At 41.6% G+C, this 24,313-nt stretch overlaps 1 protein-coding gene across 1 annotated transcript in view; it reads left to right on the top strand.

Moving 5' to 3' along the window:
* Positions 1-6,673: 6,673 nt before the first annotated feature.
* dcc (DCC netrin 1 receptor) overlaps positions 6,674-24,313 on the top strand; it is a 212,975-nt gene continuing 195,335 nt past the window's right edge. The window contains exon 1 of the mRNA XM_085926817.1: positions 6,674-7,535. Coding sequence (XP_085782943.1) covers positions 7,421-7,535 — 115 coding nt within the window. The 5' untranslated portion in view covers positions 6,674-7,420. The remainder of the gene's footprint in view (positions 7,536-24,313) is intronic.

Raw genomic sequence — 24,313 nt, 5'->3', positions numbered from 1 at the left:
GTGAAGCAGTCGGGATGAGGATCAGCACCTCCAAATCAAAGTCCATGGTCCTCGGTCGGAAAAGGGTGGAATGCCCTCTCCGGATCGGGGATGAGATTCTGCCCCAAGTGGAGGGGTTCAAGTATCTTGGGGTCTTGTTCACGAGTGAGGGTAGGATGGAGCGCGAGATCGACAGGCGGATCGGTGCAGCGTCGGCAGGAATGCGGACTCTATACCGGTCCGTCGTGGTGAAGAGAGAGCTGAGCCAAATGGCAAAGCTCTCAATTTACCGGTCGATCTACGCTCCTACCCTCACCTATGGTCACGAGCTATGGGTCGTGACCGAAAGAACGCGATCCAGGATACAAGCGGCCGAAATGAGTTTCCTCCGCAGGGTGTCCGGGCTTTCTCTCAGAGATAGAGTGAGAAGCTTGGTCATCCGGGAGAGACTCGGAGGAGAGCAGCTGCTCCTCCATGTTGAGAGGAGCCAGATGAGGTGGCTCGGGCATCTCACCAGGATGCCTCCTGGACGCCTCCCTGGGGAGGTGTTCCGGGCATATCCCACCGGTAGGAGACTCCGGGGACGATCCAGGACGCGCTGGAGAGACTATGTCTCTTGGCTGGCCTGGGAATGCCTTGGGATCCCCCGGGATGAGCTGGATGAAGTGGCTGGGGAGAGGGAAGTCTGGGAGTCCCTCCAAAAGCTGCTGCCCCCGCGGCCCGACCCCGGATAAGCGGAAGAAGATGGATGGATGGATGGATGGATGTCAGTTGCTTCAACATGAATAAGGGGAGATCAAAAATTATCTTGGAACACTGAAAAATAGGGAGGCTCATATTAGCTGTATGGTTTCTGTTGAGGTAAATGGTCTCATTCAATAAGTCAAGCTTAGTTAAAATATAACAAATACGTTTGGCTAGACTTTAGTTATGCTCAATCATTAAAACTTAACAAATTAACGAATTAAAGTTGTAATAATGATGCAGATTGCACACATTGATCAGAATGACAACCTAAAATCATGTCTATGTAAATGCTCTAATTAGGGATACACGTTCTTTCAAAAATTGCAGATTACCCTTCTTCATAGAATCTCCTTCTGCGTGCTAGTTTTGTAAACGGCTGATATTACTCTCACAACCTATGGCCAGACGTTGTCTCCCCGTATATTTATTGAATTTTAAATATGATTATTCTTATTTTTTGTCTGTTTATGGTGTTTTATCCTATCTTGCATCCAGTATTGATTTCTGTGATAGTTTGCTGAAGTAACATGGAGTGGGGTGGAGGGGGGAGTAGCAGGTTCAGCAGGTAGGATGGGCTCATGGATTTTTTTTCTCAGGGCTAAAGGGGGGCTTGACCCATACAAAGGAGGATATTTATACTGTACATTACACAATACTGTCTACTGCACAGTATTGTCATTTCAGGCTCGTGGAACAGTACATTGATTTCTATGCAGTAATGAAAATAAGCAAGTGGTCAAATTTTTGTGTCAGTCTCTCCAAAGCAGTGGAATTAGAGTTAATCCTTTATATCAGATCCCCTCCTGAAGTGATGGAAATAATTGTTTTGTACCACAAAAGGATCTGTAAGATTGGCAGCATGACTTGCGTTTGACCATGTGTAGGATTTTTTTTTCAGGCAATCATGTTTTAGTAGGTTCCTTTTTCAAGTTTTTTATTGGGATTTTCTTCCATAGCAATTTTTTTCTTCATTCGACTCATGTAAACCTATTTGTTGGTTTCACTTAACAACCTTGGATGTGGGTTTTTTTTTTTTTTTAACCCAGAAAGCTCTGCAGCTTTGTGCTTTTGAAATTCTTTGGGGAAATGTTCCTGTGGACGCAAACACATTAAAGAGCTTTGCTATAGAGCTATTGCAACCCGATAAGAGCAAGGCTACCTGCTCACCTCACGACTGGGCTGTGTCTTGCGCATCATCACAGCCCCATTGTGCATTGTGAGGGTCAATGCTTGACAAAATGAAACAACAGTTACAGTAAGACCCACCGGCGTGTTTAATAAAAGAGGCACATATTCATCATTGTCTGTTTTATATTGGTGGGAATGGATTGGTATTTCCCCGACAAAACCTTCCTGCCATCCTAGATATCCACAATACTCAAACAAAAAGCACAAATACACACACACACAGACACACACCACACACTTGTTTAATTTCCCCTTAGACATTAATATCCGTTCAGAGATGAAAACGTGCAACACATGAATTGAACTGCACCCTTCTCTGACATGGTATGTTGGCATATCTGAGACAGTCATCTTTATTTTCAACACGCACACACGTGCCCACACACACACACTCGCGTAATGCTAATATGTAGGAGAGAAAAATTGACAATAAAATGAAATCAAGGAATTATTGCTTTTTCTTTTCCATACATTGTTGACTTATTTCCCCAAGCCTTCAGACTGGAGGAAATAGAATTTGAAACCGTTTGGATTTATTTCTTTTCAATTCAACCCTGTATTTATCCAGGTAAGGCAGTTCAGAACAGATACTCATTTGCAATGCTGAGTAGCAGCACAGTAGTAGAGTCAAACAAAGCAAAAATGGTGGTTTGAAAGTATAAGTCCTCAGGAAGGTCTTTTGTCAGTCTGGAGATGAAAATCCTTTGTCCCAAAGGTATTTGTTCCCCTGGATAAAGAAATACTGCAACACAGGCAATGTTAGATACAGGGTGAGGCACTAACATGCTGACATAATCTTTGAATTATGACCAGAACATCATCCAACGCAGTGTTTCATCATGTTTATCGAGGCAAGGCACTTATTTTAGGGGAGGTGTGGATGGTGTCCTTTCTGAAGGATCTGACGTTGAAGTAACCATTTACCCATAACATTTATTATTATCACTGACAATGAGCACCATTTCTTATGTTATGATCATACAGTAATGATGCAATTCAACTGATCATACAGTGAATGTGCTGTTCAGTTCACTTCCATTCAATTTTGTTTATATTGCAGAAAATCACAACAAACATTGTATAATGGTATTTTACAAATGAAGCAGGCTTAAGAACTAATTGATCAACAACTGTACAAAACAAACATGCACGCACAAACCTACTTACTACGATGAATATACACGATACTCATACATGATATATTCAGTCAGTTTAATAGATTATTGACGCGATTAATCCAACTCCCTTTTAATGCCACTAATTATTGTAATTGTGCAATTGAGGCCTAATAAAATGTGTGCTTTTTTCACATACTGTTGCCGCAGAAAAACTACAACACCTCACTGGATCTTGCGGAGCTGGAAATACACATCGAGCACGCCATACTGGTGACACTAGTCTGGGCTTGATAAGTAGAGATTTCATCCGTTTTTAGAAATAAAAGCATCTTTGCAAGTTCTATGTTCATTCTTTGTTGAGAAATCATAAATAGGGTTAATCAGGTGGATCAAGGCCATTATACTGCTGCTAAGCTCAAAACAAACTTTAAAAATGGTTTGTTGCACTATAGGCTGAGACTTTGTTTACATTTCATATTCATGGTGTATTTTTTTATATTGCCCAAATTTTCAATTCCTAGAATGGACTGTTGAGGGGCTGTTTGTGTGACTTTTTAAAAATTTAATCCATCCATCCATCCATCCATCCATCCATCCATCCATCCATCCATCCATCCATCCATCCATCCATCTATCTTCTTCTGCTTATCCGGGGTCGGGTCGCGGGGGCAGCAGCTTTAGGAGGGACTCCCAGACTTCCCTCTCCCCAGCCACTTCATCCAGCACATCCCGGGGTATCCCAAGGAGTTCCCAGGCCAGCTGAGACATAGTCTCTCCAGCGCGTCCTGGGTCGTCCCCGGGGTCTCCTACCGGTGGGACATGCCCGTAACACTTCCCCAGGGAGGCGTCCAGGAGGCATCCTGATGAGATACCCGAGCCACCTCATCTGGCTCCTCCTGGATCTCGTTCTTTCCGTCACGACCCATAGCTCATGACCATAGGTGAGTGTAGGAGCATAAATCGAGAGCTTTGCCAACAGCACCACGTCATCTGCAAAATGCAGAGACGCAATGCTGACGTCCCCAAACCGGACCCCCTCAATGCCTCGGCTGCGCCTAAAAAATCTGTCCATAAAAATTATGAACAGAATCGGTGACAAAGGACAGCCTTGGCGGAGTCCAACCCTCACTGGGAATGAATCCGACTTACTGCTGGAAATGCGAACCAAACTCTGGCATCGGTAATACAGGGACCGAACCGCCCTTATCAGTTGGTTCGCCACCCCGTAATCCCGAAGCACAGTCCACAGAACCTCCCGAGGGACACGGTCGAACGCCTTCTTCAAGTCCACAAAACACATGTGGAACTGGTTGGGCGAACTCCCATGCACCCTCGAGGACCCTGCCGAGGGTGTAGAGCTGGTCCCCTGTTCCACAGCCAGGACGAAAGCCACACTGCTCCTCCTGAATCCGAGGTTCGACCTCCCGACGGACCCTCCTCTCCAGCACCCCTGAATAGACCTTACCAGAGAGGCTGAGGAGTGTGATTCCCCTGTAAGTGGAACACACCCTCCGGTCCCTCTTCTTAAAGAGGGGAACCACCACCCCAGTCTGCCAATCCAGAGGCACCGTCCCCGATGTCCACCCAATGCTGTAGAGCCGTGTCAGCCATGACAGCCCCACAACATCCAGAGCCTTTAAGAACTCTGAGCGGATCTCATCCACCTGAGGAGTTTATTAACTACCTCAGTGACTTCGACCCCAGAGATTGGAGAGTCTGCCTCAGAGTCTCCAGGCCCTGCTTCCACAATGGAAGGAATGGAATTGAGGAGGTCTTCGAAATATTCTCCCTACCGACTCACGATGTCATAAGTCAAGGTCAGCAGCACACCATCTCCACTGTAAACAGTGTTGACTGTGCACTCCTTCCCCCTACTGAGACGCTGGATGGTGGACCAGAATTTCCTCGAAGCCGTCCGGAAGTCATTCTCCATGGCCTCGCCAAACTCCTCCCACGCCCGGGCTTTTGCCTCAGCAACCATCGAAGCCGCGTTCCGCTTGGCCATCCGGTACCTGTCAGCTGCCTCCGGAGTCCCGCAGGCCAAAACAGCCCAATAGGACTCTTTCTTAAGCTTGACGGCATCCCTTACCGCCGGTGTCCACCAGCGGGTTCCGGGATTGCCGCCACGACAGGCACCGACGACCTTACGGCCACAGCTCCGGTCGGCTGCCTCAACAATGGAGGCGCGGAACATGGTCCACTCAGACTCAATGTGCCCCGCCTCGCCCGGGACATGGGAAAAGCTCTGCCGGAGGTGTGAGTTGAAGCTCTTCCTGACAGATGATTCTGCCAGAGGTTCTCAGCAGACCCTCACAGAGCGTTAGGGTCTGCCATGTCGGACCGGCATCTTCCCCCACCATCGGAGCCAACCCACCACCAGGAGGTGATCAGTTGACAGCTCCGACCCTCTTTTCCAAAACATGCGTCCGCAAATCCGATGACACTACTACAAAGTCGATCATCGAACTGCGACCTAGGGTGTCCTGGTGCCAAGTGTATGTTGGAACATGGTTCATTATAGAAAATCCGTGTCGAGCACAGACGTCCAACAATAGAACACCGCTCGGGTTCAGGGGGGGGGGGGGCGTTCCTCCCATTCACGCCCTTCCAGGTCTCACGGTCATTGCCCACCTGAGCATGGAAGTCTCCCAGTAGAACAATGGAGTCCCCAGAAGGAGCGCTCTCCAGCACTTCCTCCAGGGACTCCGAGAAGAGTGGGTACTCTGAGCTGCCGTTTGGTGCATAGATACAAACAACAGTCAGGACCCGTCTGGCTGAACTCCACACGCTCCACCATTGCTGCTCCCACTCCTTGCTCCTGGCTCAGATCCTCCTGCTCTACCTCCACCGCATCTCCTCCAATAAACACTCCTCGTTCGTTTTAGACTTCTGAGTTGGTTTTCTGCGTGTGGGTCAAACCAATCGGCAAAACGATGACACTCTTCTTCATGGTAAGGGTATCAAAATTTGCCAAAATAATGGCACAGAAAAAAATTAAGGGATTTTTGACAGCACTAGTATGATATTTATAAGTGGTATTTTGATCCTCAGAATGTCTAGTTGAGTCAAGCTGTCAAAATTCTTGAGCACCGCACCACTTTTTCTGTGCATACAAGACATAGGAGTGCCCCTTTGGCTCAGCAAAAAACTGAAACAAAACCAAACAAACATTCATTACCGTGTTTTTCTTGGAATTGATGTTGCTTCCAAATTTCACCCAAAGCTGTCATGATCCTCACCTATGGTAGTGGTAAAAAATAAAAAACACACGCAAAACTCCCAGGGCAATGACTTGAATGCAATGACAAACGTGGTGGTTGCATAACTAATTAAACTTTGAGGTTAAGTAAGGCTGTAAAGTATCATAAAGTGGGCAACAAATGACCCGCAGATTGTGAGTTTGGGAACCCTGGACATTTTTTTTCAAAATAGTGTATGCATTTTTATTCTGGTGTATTTTGGTTCATTTTAGGGAAAGTCAGTGAGAAAGAATATGCTGTTTGTTAAACAGCTTACATTTGGCATGTTCTTCATACATTGTCAATGCAGTTGGAACAAAGTCATGTTAGAAATCGGGGATTTTTCTATGCATACCTCTCACATCAGGTGAGAAGTGTTTAAATTCCCGCTGTGACCAGAGAGGGCAGGAGAGTTCAGATAATCTCTCCCCGCTGCTGTGCCCTCTACAGATGGGCTCCTGCTGTTTCGCTCGGTTGGGCTTCTTCTGTGCTTCAACTCCAGGCTTTACCTCCACCCACGTTAGATCAATGGTTGCGTACCGGCTCTAGGTAACACCCTCTTCCCCCCGCCACCTCTTTTGGGGAGAGAGAGAGAGAGAGAGAGAGAGAGAGAGAGAGAGAGAGAGAGAGAGAGAGAGAGAGAGAGAGAGAGAGAGAGAGAGAGAGAGAGAGAGAGAGATGTCCGACTCTCTCACTCCACTCCACGCGTTACGCGTCTCTCTCCGTTCTCCCTGGCAGACGGAGCAGACCTCCGTGAAGGCTCCGTGGATTTGAACCTTTTTTCTACCGCACTCAACTGGGAACCCACTGCTGCGTCGTGCAAGGGGTGATGGAGACTCTGCCGTCATAGTTTCTGGAACTTATTTTCTTCTTCAATAGAGAGGAAATTAACTATCTTGCACATCTGTTTGGAATTCACATTTTCTTTTTGGGGAGCCCTAGCCCAACCTGTGTGGGTTAATTTTTGAGGAGACGAGAGGTTATTTTTCCTCTTCATCCGCCTAACCCAACATCCTGTGGCTCCCGTTACACATTTTATTTTATTTTAAAGTGTTAATTAGATCCCATTGAACATTTTCAACATTGCGGAATTTGAGGTTGGGTGTCCCTGCTATTCATTGGGGTTCATCGGGACTGGATCAGGACACCATGGAACTGGTTTTGTTTGGATGTTATGGAGACGTTAGCGAAATGCTGAGGAGGACAGGACTCAACCTGCTGTTGATCTGGTGCTGTCTCTTAGCTGTTCACAACTCTGCACATGGTGAGTGAAATAACCCCAAAAAATAAATAAATAAATAAATAAATAAATAAATAAATAAAAATAAAACAAAATAATAATAAATAAATAAATAAATAAATACGCCAGGCAGTGATTGATCCAAACAAAACGGCGATTTAAAGGTATGTGGTATCTTGCTGTTGGCAATGTTAAAATCTTGAGGGCACCTGGTTCTGACTTTTTGGTTTGAGACTGTTAGACCAGACCAGAGTAAGTCTGCAGTGTCTCACTAATTTTAGGGACATTACTGTATATATTGGACTGACCATTTGTATAGCTTTGATTGGATTCAGCAGAGGGTGCAGCATCATCAATTTGAGACCATTTTTAGTCTTCATTGGGTTTAATCACATTTAAGTGCATGTTAGAAATGTATTTGGGATTATTTGAACAAATCTTTTCACAGATTTCACCAGAATTGTCTTTTTGGAAGCTTGTGTGTTTTCTTTATTCGTATTGACATATCTATGAATGGAAGTCCTGTTTTCAGGATGGTATTGCACATCTTGCATGTTATTTTTTCTGCTGTTCACCCCCACCTGTCATCATACCCCCATTTGCTGAGTCTGGCTTAGTGGGTTTAGTTCTGTTTTTGAAACATTGAAAATCACTACATTTATAAACATTATCTCTATGCTTTAACACATGATGCTTATTGATTTGTAATGGCTCTTAGAAACGTTTTTTTTTCTGTTGCAGGTAGTTATACTCTGTAAGTTTTTCAATTTAAGTTGCAGAAGAGTTTTTGAAAAAGACAGGTTTAGGGTTAATTTTAATAAGAAAGGTGCAGTTCAGTAGGCTTGATTTTGATTTTATGAAGACCCCCTTCAGTCAATACTTGAAACTTACATTGTGACATAAAGCATAGTATTGTTACATAAGGCTAGATGCCTTGCCCAAGCGCACCTAAGCCATAGTTGGCTGGAGAGCCTGATTACTACTACTTATATGTTTACGAGGTCACCTTTTAAGTAATATAACTGAATATGAATGCTGAATGTGAATACACTGACAATGTCTCTATCCATGCCTTTAGACATAACAAATCACCAAAACTATAGCCTTTTTAGGAATTACATAAAAATATGTTAATATCCTGCACTGTTCATGCACTGATCGAATAATAATCATAGTGCTTTGAGTTTATATTTGTGTGTGTGTGTATATATATATATATATATATATATATATATACACAGTTTGATGCACATTAAACTCATCAATCAGTATGTGCTTGTTCCTAATAATATGGGGTGTTAAACAAATGGATGAGAGTGCAGCTTTGAGAGACTTCTGCTGTCGATAAATTATGTCCAAGCACTTTGAATAAGCTAATTGGTGGTTGGAAAGTGTAACACACACACACACACACACACACACACACACACACACACACACACACACACACACACACACACACACACACACACACACACACACACACACACACACACACACACACACACTCATACTCTGTTGCCGCACTTGTCTGTCAGTGATGTTCCTTCTGCAGCTCGACTAGGAAATCCTCTTCTGCATATGTAGCGTGCCTGCACTTATCTGAATGGCCTCTACATCCTTGGACGCACATTCTCCCTCATTCATGTGTTCTCACACATGCTGTGCACTACAGACATGTTGAAATGCAGTGTTGGGGATTAGCAAAATTACAAGTAGCAGTGTTACTACTTTAACTACATTGCTCATTAGTGTGGTTGTAACGTCAAATAGCTTTTCATTATGGAAGCTACTTCGGCGATCACATAACGTGGTCATGTCAGTTTTCCCCATGCAGTTCACAACGATAAACAACAAAGCTATTCGAGACCTCGCTCAGCCCCCATCTCCCGAGAATAGCGGGAGTCCACTGTATTTAGCAAACATACAGTAAAGATAAGAATTGCTCATGTCTCTTACTGACACGCATGTTCTTGTGTGTCTGTTTGCGATGATTTATAGGGCTCGACAGGCATACATAGTCGCATCGCAATGCTTTGATTACATTGGTATTCTGTGATTTTATATGCTCTGCATATTTGTCATGGTTATCAGGGTACATTTAGGAATCCGTAATCAGAGGAGGAATGATAAACACAGGCTGTGTTCATTTGGCACCTTTCTACTTTCAAAATGCTCAAATGCCTCATGCATACATTCACACTATTATATTTGGCCCGTCATGTTGCCATGGGAAGAAGGTGAATGTGTCATTCATACAAAGATGACACAGCAACAGAATCAATTGAAGGTTCAATATGTTGAAATCCAAATCATTAAATCCATATATCCAATTCCTTGTTCTTTATGTCAACATCGCCGCGCGTGCGCTGCAGAGATCTAGTATATAACGATATTGTAGCGTTAACAAAGTACCAGGAAAGACGTGGGTTTGGTAAACGGCTTATTTAACAAAACAAGAGTTCAACGAGCCAACAACGACTGAACTTCCAGCCACGAAGGTGGAATAGAGCTCGATAAATAGGACCAGGCGGGTGTAAAAGCCATGTCCGAGCCCCATCCACCGTCCCCGGCCAGCCACCCGGCCGAGCGCCGGCCCCCCACTTCCATCCAGAGCTCCCGTCGAGAAGGACCGGGCGTGCGTAAAAGCCATAATAGTTTTTCAAACCTTCTGTGTCACTTCAAATCATTAAATCCTTCAAACTCTTCGTCCTCCGTGTCACTTACAAACAAAGCCGCTAATGATGCCGGTAGTACGTGGGGCCCTTCGTCATCTTCGTCATCCCATGATCGAATCCTTTGCCTTTTATGTAAATAACCACCGCACGGCAAGGGTGACGTCACTTGCAGTTCAGATGACAGTAATCCCTTGCTGCATCGGAAACTCGGGTAACAGAATCGCGCTCGGCGGGAACTCGGGGAACAGAACCGCGCTTGGCGGGAACTCGGGGAACAGAACCGCGCTCTGCGCGAACTCCGGGAACAGAACCACACTTGGCGGAAAATCAGGGAACAGAACCGCGCTCGGCGGAAACTCGGGGAACGGAACGGCAATCGGCGGCATACAGGCGAGTCAGAGCCGCAATTGGCAGCATTTGGAAGTCAGAGCCGCAATTGGCGGCATTCGGGGAGCCAGAGCCATAATTGGCGGCATTCGGAGGGTCCAGACCACAATCGGCGGCATTCGGAAGGCGGAGCTGTGCGCAGCGGCAGGAACCACCACGCGCCAGAGCAGTGGGAGCGGGGCCAGGGATCATCGTGGGTCCGGCGAAGGCCGCAGGTCTGGCTGTGGGTCCGGCGACGCTGGGGTGGAGCCTGATGGCACCGGGAGGAACTCCGATGGCGGCTGCGGATCGGGCGTCGCGAACGGGAGCTGGTGGTGGAAGGTGCTCCAGGCGCTGGTCGCTGAGATGGTTGGATTATTCTGTCAGAATCGGAATGAAGCCAGGGCGACCAAATGCAGCTTGGACCAGGGTTTATTGACGGAAAAGGTAGTTGGAAGGGAGGATGAGAGGAACAGAACAACAGAACCGGCAAACTAACATAACTTAACGGAGGCAGAGTGACAGGGGTAACCGACAGACGGACAGATCAAATTGCAGCGAAACTAACCAAACAGAAATACGTAATAAAACGACGAGAAACAGAAGACATAAAATAATCCGACAAGGGAGTGACACGCAGACAGGATTTGAATATGCGACAGGTAACAAGAGGCAGGTGACTGTGATTACATTGATTGTGAGGTAACACAGGAGGGGAGGGGCAACGCAAACAGAAACCATGGTAACATGTACACATAATAAAACAACCGGGGACGTGATGAACAAGATGAACAGAATTTTTAGTTGGGGGAAAGGTGACCTGCATTTAATTGAACAGTCCCTCGTTGACTAATAACTGTAGGACTCAGCAAATTAAGAAAAATAGCACCAATAAAATGTCATGAAACTATTTGGGTAACAGATACTTTACCAGCATTTTGTTTCACTTTGCAAATAAACCCAAACAAACCAAACCAAGTGTTTCTAGTTTGATGGGAAATGGTTCATGAGCTGTACACTTAACGTTTTTTGTAATAGTGAAGAACTGTTTTCAAACCAAATATCAATTTCAGTCCGCTACCACAATGGTGTTGGGATCAGAAAGAGGGCAATCAGATCATCTCTGATGCGCAAAGCAGAACTCCGTCCTCAATTTACCTCAAATAATAAACGGGCAGTCTCTTGTTTCGCATCTATGGAGTTTTTGCATGAAACCTATCCACTTTTATTGCCATTCATCCTTGAAGGCATACACACGGGAAGAATAAACATACAAAAATGACTGATGGGATGCTTGTACAAATGTTATCATGGAAATGACTTATGTATGTCTGTAGAGCACACATACAAATTTATGTTTATGCATCTGCCCAATGCCCGTCCTTCTTGTTGGATACACTACTTGTGCAAGCCGACTGTTTCTTGAGTTCGATTATTTCAGGTCAATGAAGTAGTCAGTGTTAGTCTTCTGGCTGTTATGCCTTTTACTTGTTAAAAACAGTCACCATCCTTCCATTCTACACTTAAATAACATGCAAAATTAAATTGCATGCTGAACAGAATCAACAGTCCCGCTGTATGAGGAAATGCGAAAGTATAAATACTAATATGAAATATCTCCTTGGTCAGCATTTGTTCTTAGTGCACGTTCAGTGAGCTTAGCCTTCCTAATTCATCATTAAACTTGACGAGAGGATTGTGAACTCAGCGGAGCAAAGAGCATATCTTTAGCATCACCTTCACAATTAACCCTAACACACAACACACACAACACACACACACACCCACGCACGCACGCACGCACGCACGCACGCACGCACGCACACACACACACACACACACACACACACACACACACACACATACTGAATCATTGTAGAAAGGAATTCACTGAACAAATGATTTCTAATAAATAATAAATACATTTTAATAGCGCCTGTTTCACCAGATGACACAACTACAGACGGGTGGATTTGAGTGTCAAGGGTAGAGTCCCGCATGTATGGTTGCAAGGTTGTATCCAATTGGTATGGTCAACCACATCACCCCCAAGGGGAGATCTTGTGTATTAACACACTTTTCACACGTTTCTACTTCAGCCAATGTCAAGGACCATCTACGCCTCAACTGCACGGATTTTAAAGGGAATGGGTAGAGATGTTTTGGTTGGCTCCTACCCACAACGGCGCATACGCCCTCATTTACCTGCTCTACTAGTCTAAGAAAATACCAAAAGAAAACACAGACTGAGCTTTGCTCTAAACGTGCACTAGTTACAAAAATGGGGCCTGGAATGCTCTATTTAGATGACTATGTAACATTTTACTGATGTGTATTTCAACACTGCAGACATCACAATTTTCATAAACCTCAAGCATATCACGTAATAATGAGAAAATGCTATTAACATGAAACATGGAATCATTATGTCAGATTTATTCTCAACTGAACATTCTCCGATTTTACTGAATAAATAAATAAGAATTACCGTAATTTTCAGACTATAAGTCGCGGTTTTTGTCATAGTTTGGGTGGGGGGCGACTTATACTCAGGAGCGACTTATATGTGATTTATTTTCACAAATTTTCAAAATTCAAAAATCCGCGATGTAGTGAAACCGCGATAAACGAACCGCGATGTAGCAAAGGATTACTGTCATTTGAACTGCAAGTGACGTCACCCGTGCCGCGCGGCGGTTGTTTACATAAAGGGCAAAGGATTTGGTCACGAGATGACGAAGATGACGAAGGGCCCCACGTACTACCGGCATCATCAACGGCTTTGTTTGTAAGTGACATGGAGGACGAAGAGTTTGAAGGATTTAATGATTTGGAGTGACAAAGAAGGTTTGAAAAACTATTATGGCTTTTACACACGCCCGATCCTTCTCGACGGGAGCTCTCTTTCACCTCAGTGGATGGAAGTCGGGGGCCGGCGCTCGTCCGGGTGGCTGTCCGGGGACGGTGGATGGGGCTCGGACATGGCTTTTACGCACGCCCGGTCACACTCTCCTCCGTGGATGGAAGTTCAATAGTTGTTGGCTCGTTGAACTCTTGTTTTGTTAAATAAAGAGCCGTTTACCAAATCCACGTCTTTCCTGGTACTTTGTGAACGCTACAATATAGTTATATACTAGATCTCCGCAGCGCACGCGTGGCGTTGACATAAAGAACGAGGAATTTGATCGATGGATTTAATGATTTGGAGTGACACAGATGGTTTGATAATATTGTTTTGATATGATAGTTATTTGAAATATTCTTTATACATCGTTATATGGGTCTGTGGAATAATTAGAAATGCAACTTATAACGGGTCGGACGTCAGCATATGCGGCGCATACGTGGCTTTATTTACATAAAGAACGATCGATGGATTTAATGAATTGGAGTGACACAGATGGTTTGATAAACGTGTTATTTATGTAATACTTACTTGATTAACTGAAGGTTACGTCAGGCACATTCTCAGCTCCTTGTTTGTGTATATGTCACGTTAGCATACCGTATCGTTTAGCCTGTTGTTGCTGGTTCATGTCTGTTTTTGGTGTTGGATTTTGACAAATAAATTTGCCCCAAAAGTGCAATTTATACTCCGGTGCGACTTATATATGTTTTTTTTTCACTTTATTGTGCATTTTTAGGCTGGTGTGACTTATACTCCGGAGCGACTTATAGTCCGAAAATTACGGTATATCATTATTAATGTATTATAATAATTAATAAGGTATCAAAAATGTATTAATTGATCATAACCATATACAATTGTTATCTTTATACATGTTACATGTGAGGCGGCTCGGAGGCGCATTGGGTAACATTGTAAACTTATGAATAGAACATATTGACCTCTAATGTGCATGTTTAAGAAATTAGCAATCCCAAATGGTGATTAAAGTTTTAATTTGTAAATATCTTTACAACCGTTTTTAGTGTCTCAGAGTAGGTCTGAGCCACAACAGCAAAAAAAAAAAAAATCAAAGACCAGGAAAACGAGAGAAAGGTTCCTATTTCTTCACCTACTATGAAGACTAGGGCAGACACTCGGGCCTATTTTGTGTTTTTAATACTGCAAATAGAAAATTAATCCAAGTTAATTACCCGTACAATGAATGCCATAGGGTCTCTAAATTCAATTTGGTTGTTTGCACGTGCAAAGTAACTTAAATCGTCTTGACTTGAAACAATAACCTCAGACAACCAGATCTTGTGGGAGTTTGACTTCTTTTATAGTGTGTTTTAGATGCAGAAACCCCAGAGTAGATGTGTTGACTCGACTATAACATGTTGCACTGACTATTAAATGTTCTTGTTACACCAGTGCCTAAAGCATGAAAAAAGCAACATTATCTTTGTAGACTTTATGACTCACTGTTGTTATAGTTGGAGATGGATTCTCAGAAGATTAGTACTTTGTCAGTGGTTGTTACATGCAACTAACAGATAGCACTTGGGGTAGGTGTCATCCTATCTAAAGGGTAATGTGCGCAGTGTTGTTGTTATCCATATGCACAGGTGGGTTTATCGGATGGAGAGGACGTGCACAACTTCAGCTCAGCAAAGTTCACATGAATGTTCTAATGTTCTTTTCTCAGCGACAGCGTCTTACTCACTCATTGTTTGAGTGTAGTTAAGATGATGCACAAATAAGTCAAATCACCCCAAACTGGCAAAGACGTCATCATCGCCAGTCAAGAGTTACTGAGAGTGCATGACGATTAGTAGAGCTGTCAAAATTAATCGATTATTCGACAAGTAATCGATTACCAAATCAACTATTTTAATAATTGGGTAATTATTTACAGCCATTTTTTTACATTATGATTGTCAAAATCCTCTTTTGTCACCCTCTCAACAGTATCATCATAAAAACAAATTAAACACATTTGTTTAATTGTTTAATTTTCTCCGGGCACTCCGGTTTCCTCCCACATCCCAAAAACATGCTTGATAGGCCGATTGAGGACTCCAAATTGTCCCTAGATGTGAGTGCGAGTGCGAATGGTTGTTCGTCTCTGTGTGCCCTGCGATTGGTTGGCAACCAGTTCAGGGTGTCCCCCGCCTACTGCCCGATGACGGCTGGGATAGGCTCCAGCACGCCCGCGACCCCCGTGGGGACTAAGCGGTTCAGAAAATGGATGGATGGATGGATGTTTAATTTCAAAACACTTGCAAACGTCTTATATTACTTTAGAAAACAATAATTGCACCAGTAACTGAATCAGTTCGCTGAGTACAAGATTAATTATTTTAGCATAATATTCTCTAATTGTTCTTTTTTCCATCATCGAAACAATACAAAAAAAGAGTAAATGGGCATAATGGTCTTGTAATACACTTTTATGCAAAATTATCATTATTCAATGTAATAATCGATAGAGTAAGCGATTCTAGAAATATTCGTTCATTATTTTTCCAATACAGGTTCAAGAAATTGTATTTTTCAGATCACATTTTAAATTTGAGTGCAATGAAATTAATGTATTCATGGAACCCATTACAGCCTGTACTTGCGACTCGAAACACAGTATGGACAGTATCTTGGGGTACTCTGTCTTAATCACTTTAAAGATAAAAAGACTACTTTAAAGATAAAAAGACTACTTTGGAGGCCAAGTGTCCCAGTCATTACATTAGAAGGGATGAAGTAGTGCATTTTCATTATTGTGTGAAATCATTTTGAAAACGTTTTTGTAATATTTGTTTTATATATTATATAAATGTTTCTAAACATATTTTTATAACATTTTTGAATATGAGTTATTTTCATATCAGATAAACAACCCCCTGCAAATTGACTGAAAGTGACTGGTGTTTAAATAAAAAAAAACAAAAGAATGCAATTACAATTTTCTCTTTTTCCTGAGGCTTTCTATAGGACACTTTAGCTGCTGTATTTAAACACTAAGTATTCCATTTGCGTTTGTTGCTCTTTGTTGACTTTCTTTTTTTTTAGACCTTCAAGGAAACCCTGAACATTACTTAATGCACCTAATGCATTTTGTGTCTCCTTTTAATTTCGGAACAGAAAAGAGCTGTGATAATTCCAATTTAGCGCGCAGTAATGCCTAATTAAGGGTGTCCTCTGAACTCAGACATGTGCAAACACTGCTACAAAAACATCAAACTGTGAAGCATCAGGAGTAAAATTTAATCAAGAATCATTTTAAAGCTAAAAGTCCCATGCTGTAAAACATTTTCATTAAGTGCCAGTGTGAATAATAAAGTCAAGGATGAGCCATTGGAGACACTGCAGGCTTCTAAAACTTAGAGATGCCAATTTCCACTCCCAGCCAACTATCCATGGAAGCAGTTGATGTGTGGCTTGGAGAGAAAGACTTTAAAGTCTTTACGCACCGTGTGAGCTGCTGCTCAGGGCACAGAGTGTGCTGCTGTAACAAATGACGTATGTGCCACTGAGGTCTGGGAGGTTGATTGCTGGGCCAAATGAAAAAGACCGTGTATGTAATCAGCACCAGAACCGAGAGATTAATAATATGGTAAAGTGAAAATGACATACTAGCTGATGCTCAGGTGAGTTTAATTCAGTACCTCACTTTGCTCGTGGACAGACTGTCATTTACTACCATAGGATTTTAATTTGAGTGCGTGTGCATATGAACGCTGCACAGTTTCGTTCATTAGTCAGTAGTCAACTTATAGCAAAAAGAGTAAAGTGAGACAAATCATACAAACTGATAGGTGTGTGTTGTTTTTTAAAGCATAAATTAATTTACAGTGAACATTGTATACGTATATTGTATCAACGTTTTGCCAATCCTTCCTTCGATCTCAACCTTGGCACCGTTCCCTCATTGTCAGTTCGGCCTTATTGATAATACAATTATCCGTCTTTCTGTCCACTTATTTTAAAAGGGGTTTCATCATTGCTTTTGTCATGATCGTTATTCCGAGCACAAATAAAAGAAAACGGATTTATGTCATGACGTCATTTTTTGTCACAGTTTCAATGGGTGTATTTAAGCACACGTAGCCCTGTCGTTCAGGCATGGTTTCTTGCGAATGTTTCAAAAACCGAAATTTTGATCTTAACTTTACTTAGCCCTGTGGTCTTGTGACATACAACAACAAAGTCAGCTTTCTTAACCAGTTGGGTGTACCTTTTGAGTGGATTGCAAGATAGGCTAGGCCGTCCGTTCCATCCCTGGGACGGAATGCCCATCACTGGTCATTATGTTAAAAGCACAGTACACCAAACACAATACTCCCTTAAAGATTAGGGGTAATGCATGCACCTCTTCACACATTTAATTTTCTGCCAGGCAAAGGGTTTTCTATCGCAATTCTGCCTGAGACACACTGCTATCAAGTCAACGGGAATGGGAATGGTTCTTCTGTTCTCACATTCCTTTTCTCCTTCCATGCCAAGGTTTCAGAAAAAAACATCACAAAAAGACTCAAAAAAGCCAAAGGAAGAGTCAAAACAGTCACACAGTTAACTACTTTGATTCTGCCTGAAATGAGGTCTCCTGACGAATGATGCAGCAGAGATCAACTCAAGAGGAGAATATCCAATTCAGGTCTGCTGCGGTGCACTAATATGCCCATGCCAGATATAACGGTTCACACATTCAAAAGTTGTTTGAACTGCAAAACAATGTAGTTGAACTTAAAATAGTAAAACTTTGGTGCATCCAGATTGCCCCTAATTGGTGGCATTTTACTCTTAAAATTTTAAACATCTTTCATGTACTCATTCATGTGCAACCAGTATTTTTTTTTACTGCTAAGAAACTTCTGCTCAACAATTCAGCCCACGTATCAGTAATATAGCATCAAAATAACAGCATTTACTCACTTTTGCCATCCATTCATCCCCCATTTGCAACCGTCACCCTTTAAACTCATGAAGAAAAACTTGATTGCTCTTGTTTTTTTAAACAGGCAATGACATCAAAAGCATGACTTAATGTAGTCCTCAATTTGTATACACACTTAACTAAACACGATATACTGGCAACTGCTCCAAAGCCGAACGCTCAGTCTGTGAAATTCAAAGGGAAAATGCTCAAATACCTACCAAAGATCAACAGTAGCGTATTTTCCACACCATAAGGCGCACTTAAAAGCATTTATTTTGTCAAAAAAAAGAAGGTGCGCCTTTTAATAAGGTGGGCCTATTTTGTGGACCAAATTCCAAAATCTGGCTTCCGTAATATACCGCCGTAATATGGAGACCCGATGAACCAATCAGAGAACATTAGATTTTACGTAGATCAGGGCGGTAAACCAATCACGTACGTACCTCCACCTCGAATGATAAATAAATACTATCGTGTGCAAAGAAAACAGCGTTAGGACCCTCTAAAATGGCATAGACAAAGAGAAGCTTACGAGGCACAATTAGAGCTTTCTGGAAAGCCAGAAGAGCAACGTGACAATGACAAGACAATGACGAGAGGAAACTTGGCATGAACTTGTCCAACTGTTTAATTTGGATACAGAAGATGAGGACTTGGACAGTTTAGCGTATGAATATCGATTAACAATAATGTGAGTACAGTAGAGTACATGGTTAAACAGTAGAATAAAGTACAACCGAACTCACTGTCTTGCTCCCATGATGTTCTTTTGTTTACCATAAATCACGACAAGCATGGGCCCTATAATGCGGTGCGCCCTATGTGTGGATTAAATACAAAATAGACCCCGCAATTGAGTTTGCGCCTTTTAACCCAAAGCGCCTTATGGTGCAGAAAATACGGTAATTATCATACCATTTGTCACCAACCAATACATTTTCCTCTTAAAAAATATTACACCTTCATTGCTTGCATTGAAAAAGTAACCCCGTACAAAGTTTTGCAGTTACATGCTAAATAATCCAAAAATCGTGCTTTTCGTTTGAGCTTCCATATTCAGCGTTTTGGTCCAAAATGAAGTTTCCAAAACTTGTCTTCCTGAAATTGTAATTCTCTCACATGAAATAATCTGTAATGTTAAAACAAAAATTTGGAGCCAAGCATATTTTAATTACTCATCTTGTTTGTCTTATTTTCTTACCTGAATGAATGGGGGGAGGGCACAATAACAAATGCCTGTGAGTAATTTCCAGAAAGATAATTTTGCTAAGCTCTTAGTATTAACGTTTCATTCATGTTTTGTGCTCTCGGCCGTCTATATTTAACATCAGCGACTTGGCTCTGACACTCATCCATTATTCATGGTGGAAAACCTGCATTGCCTGCTGGAGAAGCGCTAAAGCTACCCACACCTTTAATTCCATCATTAGTACCTCTGGAGGCTTTTATATGAATTATTTGTCCTCATATTCTTCCCGGCTGAAGTGATGTCTTCTACATGAGATTTTCTCCAGAGAAAGTTAGTATGAAACACATCATTCACATTTTTGTGTACAAGAATACAAATAAAGAATGTAAATAATCATACGGCCTTGTCATCCTGGAAGGGGGATTCCCTCATCCGCTCGCAGCCTCTTCCGAAGGTTTCTCATTCTTTCCCCCATGATGTTTTGTTTTTATTATTATTTTTTTTTTAGTCTTTCTTTGCCCTCCTGGGGATTAAGCTTAAGGGACATTATTAATATTTGTCAAATGTGGGATATGTGAAGCCCTTTGAGACTTTTCTATAATAGAGGACTATATAAATATTTTTTCCTTGACTTGACCTAAAGTTGAATCGTCTAAATCTTTTTCTCCAGCATGGTAGAGACAGTGAAGAAAGGCGATCACGTTTTCATCCTGAATATGTTAAATGAACTTCATTTACCTTCAGAAGCGGTTTTCTTGATTACCGTAATTTTCGGACTATAAATCGCTCCGGAGTATAAGCCGCACCAGCCATAGAATGCACAATAAAGTGAAAAAAAATCATATATAAGTCGCACCGGAGTATAAGTCGCACTTTTGGGGCAAATTTATTTGTCAAAATCCAACACCAAAAACAGACATGAACCATCAACAACAGGCTAAACAATATGGTATGATAACGTGACATATACACAAACGAGGAGCTGAGAACGGGCCTGACGTAACATTCAGAGTTATTCAAATAAGTATTACATAAATAACACGTTTATCCAACCATCTGTGTCACTCCAATTAATTAAATCCATCGATCGTCCTTTATGTAAACAATGCTGCGTATGCGCCGCATATGCGACGCTGACGTCGGACTCGTTGTAAGTTGCATTTCTAATTATTCCACAGACCCATATAACGATATATAAAGTATATTTCAAATAACTATCATATTACAACAATATTATCAAACCATCTGTGTCACTCCAAATCATTAAATCCATCGATCAAATTCCTCGTTATTTATGTTAACAACGCCGTGTGTATATATATATATATATATATATATATATATATATATATATATATATATATATATATATATATATATATACACGGCGTTGTTAACATAAATAACGAGGAATTATATATATATATATATATATATATATATATATATGAATCTAATATATATATATATATATATATATATATATATATATATATATATATATATATATATATATATATATATATATATATATATATATATATATATCACTTAATATACAAATATCAGTAAGGCCAAATTTATTTTTATATTTTAGGCTACTCTTCTATTTTGGGTTCATATTTTTATGTCTGACTACCTTGGAGTCAGTGTCTCATCAATCATGTCACTGACAGAAAGAAAACCATGAGCTGTCAAAATAATCCGGACAGCTTGTGACGTATGGGGGAGCTAGTATGAACTTGGAAGAAAATACGTCACTAATTCGCATCACAAATCTCCCACCATTCGCTTTTTTGTGGTTAATGTCGTGAATTGAAATTTTGTTATTTTTGTATTTTTCATCATAACTGGTACTGCAATATACAGTATATCTGCAGTATCTGAAGTTGCAAATTCTTCATTTACACTATTTTCCCCATTTGATAATTTACTTCAATTGGAATGATGATAAGTTAGAAATTACTAACCAGTTCTTCAGTGGTGGAGTAGCTTATTCCTCGACTACATTTGACGTTATCCCATGTTTTTATTGTGATTTGGATTCAAGCTTCTGGAATCAAATGTATGACACTGCAACAATCAGATAGAGTGGTGCAGCGAGTAAGGCAGCTCACATCGCTACATCAGCAATAATAATAAATAGTAGAAATAACTTTAGAAAGCACCTTCTAACTACCGAGCTGACTCAGCAACACCGTTTATGATGTGCAAATGATCAAATCAGTTTGGTGGACTGAAAATGTCTCTCCTGAAACTTTTTCAGTGGGAACTATGAACAAAAAACAAAACAGTGGCACAAGAATCAGAATGTAGCACAGCTCTCTTGGTGTAAAGTGGGAACACCAATCATTGGCAGCTTTCACATTCATCCAAACGCATGAAGCCAAATGGAAGAACCCTCTTTTTGCTATCACATACTATGACTATTGTATTATTTTTTCCAAAAAGATTTGAATATACAGTAGTTAAATCTGTACTCTATAAAAATATACAGTAACTACATAAAATTTAAAATCCATCCATCCATTTTCTGTACCGCTTTGTCCCCACGGGGACGGTTGCCAGCCAATCACAGGGTACACAGACACGGACAACCATCCGCACACGCACTCACACCTAGGGGCAATTTGGAGTGCCCAATCGGCCTACCAACATGTTTTTTGGGATGTGGGAGGAAACCGACGCAGGCCCGGGGAGAACATGCAAACTCCACACAGGGAGGGTCGGAGGTGGAATCGAACCCGCACCCTCCTAACTGTGAGGCGGACGTGCTAACCAGTGCGCCACCAAGCCGCGACAGAATTTAAAATGATATATTTATATATTATAATTTATATATTTTGGACACATTTCATCATTTCAATGCTGCTTCTTCTGTTGTGCACAACCTTGGCCAGGTGCGATTCTGAATTCCACTTGAGTTCTAGGCCGGACATACCCAGGTGAGATGTGATTGCCTGCTGCATGAATGAAGGGCGTGTCCTGCCTCGAACGAGTGATGGGAAACGAAGCTTCAAATTTGCTTGAAAAACCAGTTTTCCCTCCTTGCAGCCATTCCCAACCTTTTTTGGACCACGGACCGATTACATGTCAGACAATATTTTCACGGACTGGCCTTTATGTAAATATATAAATAAATAATACATTTATAATAAAAACTGCATAAAAATAAAACTCACCATTAAGTATCTGCTCCGTAGCTTTGCGGATTCGACTGGGGAAACATGTTACGTAACTGACACTCTCTGATTAACATTGGGCTAAAGGTATACGGAGTAGCCCTTTTTTTAACCCCCTATATTTAAACCAATATTGACATCTTGAGGAGTCAAGTTCCATGAAGCAAATTTGAAACAGTGAGATTCATAACACCAACTCCTCTCAGCTCATCAGTACGGCACTACGAAAAGTGAATGTGAGTAGTAATTTCGAAGTGTGTTGAGTTGACTGCCACCATTACCCACTTGTACTTCACTACTGTGCAAAGAAGCAAAGAAGATGAAAAACTTGTAAATTCAGTAACTGGTATCCGAAGAATCCCTTGTATGCTGCATTGGATGAATTAATAACATATATATTCTGCCACAGCTGCTTGCGATCAGAGGGTATTGAGGCTTAGCCACACAAATAAAGGTGAGCTGAAAACAGAATGCTCCATCTCTGAGGTCAGAGAATGATGCATAGTCCACCGTGTTTGGCTGAAATCCAGAAATCTTCAGTGCTTAAACGTTCACCTCTTGTGCAGCATGGCTACCTGATGAGATGAATCTCAACAACTGCAGCGGTTTCACCTCATAAATATTAATTTTGCAAGCTGTGGCGTCATGCAAGAGAGCAGGGCTTCACCAGCCCCCCCATCCACACAGCTTACTCCCCCACCATGAAAGCCCAGCAGAGCAGTTGGGATTTATAGCCACTTATAAAGATTAGTGATGCGTCCTGCATGCAGCACACACAATCTTGCTCTTTCTTGGTATTTTACGCACACATTACTGAACGGGGACTCATACACACTTAGTATCTGTTGTCAGATGAAAACCTATCTTCATGATGCAACTCCTGTTTTGATTATATACCTTTAGGTGAAAGTATCCCCACAGACAAAAAATATATATATTTTCACTAGACAGCAATGATTTATGTAAACACACACTTACAAATGGTTCCCTCCCCCTCATCTGCAGGCCGCATTGAGTTGACTTCAGCCATTCTAATGGAGAACACATTTCGCTATTCACTAGTTCAGGACGAGAAATATAGCTTGCCGTTTTGCCTCTAAGCATTCATGGGAATCTAAACGTGGTTGGATAATTTGTTGTAAACTAAAAACTATAGTTGTATTGTTGTGCTTGTTCATGATGTTTGAGATTGACTGTTGGTTCTTTTCTCAGTCAAAATTTTGCTTGACTATTCAAACATCCAACCGACACATATCTGAAAGGACTCTTTTTGCATCCATAGAACATATGAAAACTAGTGATGAGAAATGAAGCTTCAAATTTGCTTCTTGAACCAGTTATTGTACTTTTTCACTCCTCTAGAGGGCACTCTCTCTTCAACACTAGACTTAAAATACGTATATTGACTTGCCATTTCTTAAACTCTTTATTTAAACCAACAATGCCATTTACAGGCGTCAAAAGTACAAGTGGTTTATGAAACAAATTTGAAGCTTAATTTTCCTATGTCTATGTGAAACAACCTCACATGCAGATGTCGTAATTAGATGTACATATTGTATAT

The sequence above is a fragment of the Syngnathus leptorhynchus genome, chromosome 12 (genome assembly GCF_054491065.1).
Source record: "Syngnathus leptorhynchus isolate UIUO chromosome 12, UIUO_Slep, whole genome shotgun sequence".
Classification (NCBI taxonomy): Eukaryota; Metazoa; Chordata; class Actinopteri; order Syngnathiformes; family Syngnathidae; genus Syngnathus; species Syngnathus leptorhynchus.
This window is presented reverse-complemented; position numbering and strand designations above follow the sequence as displayed.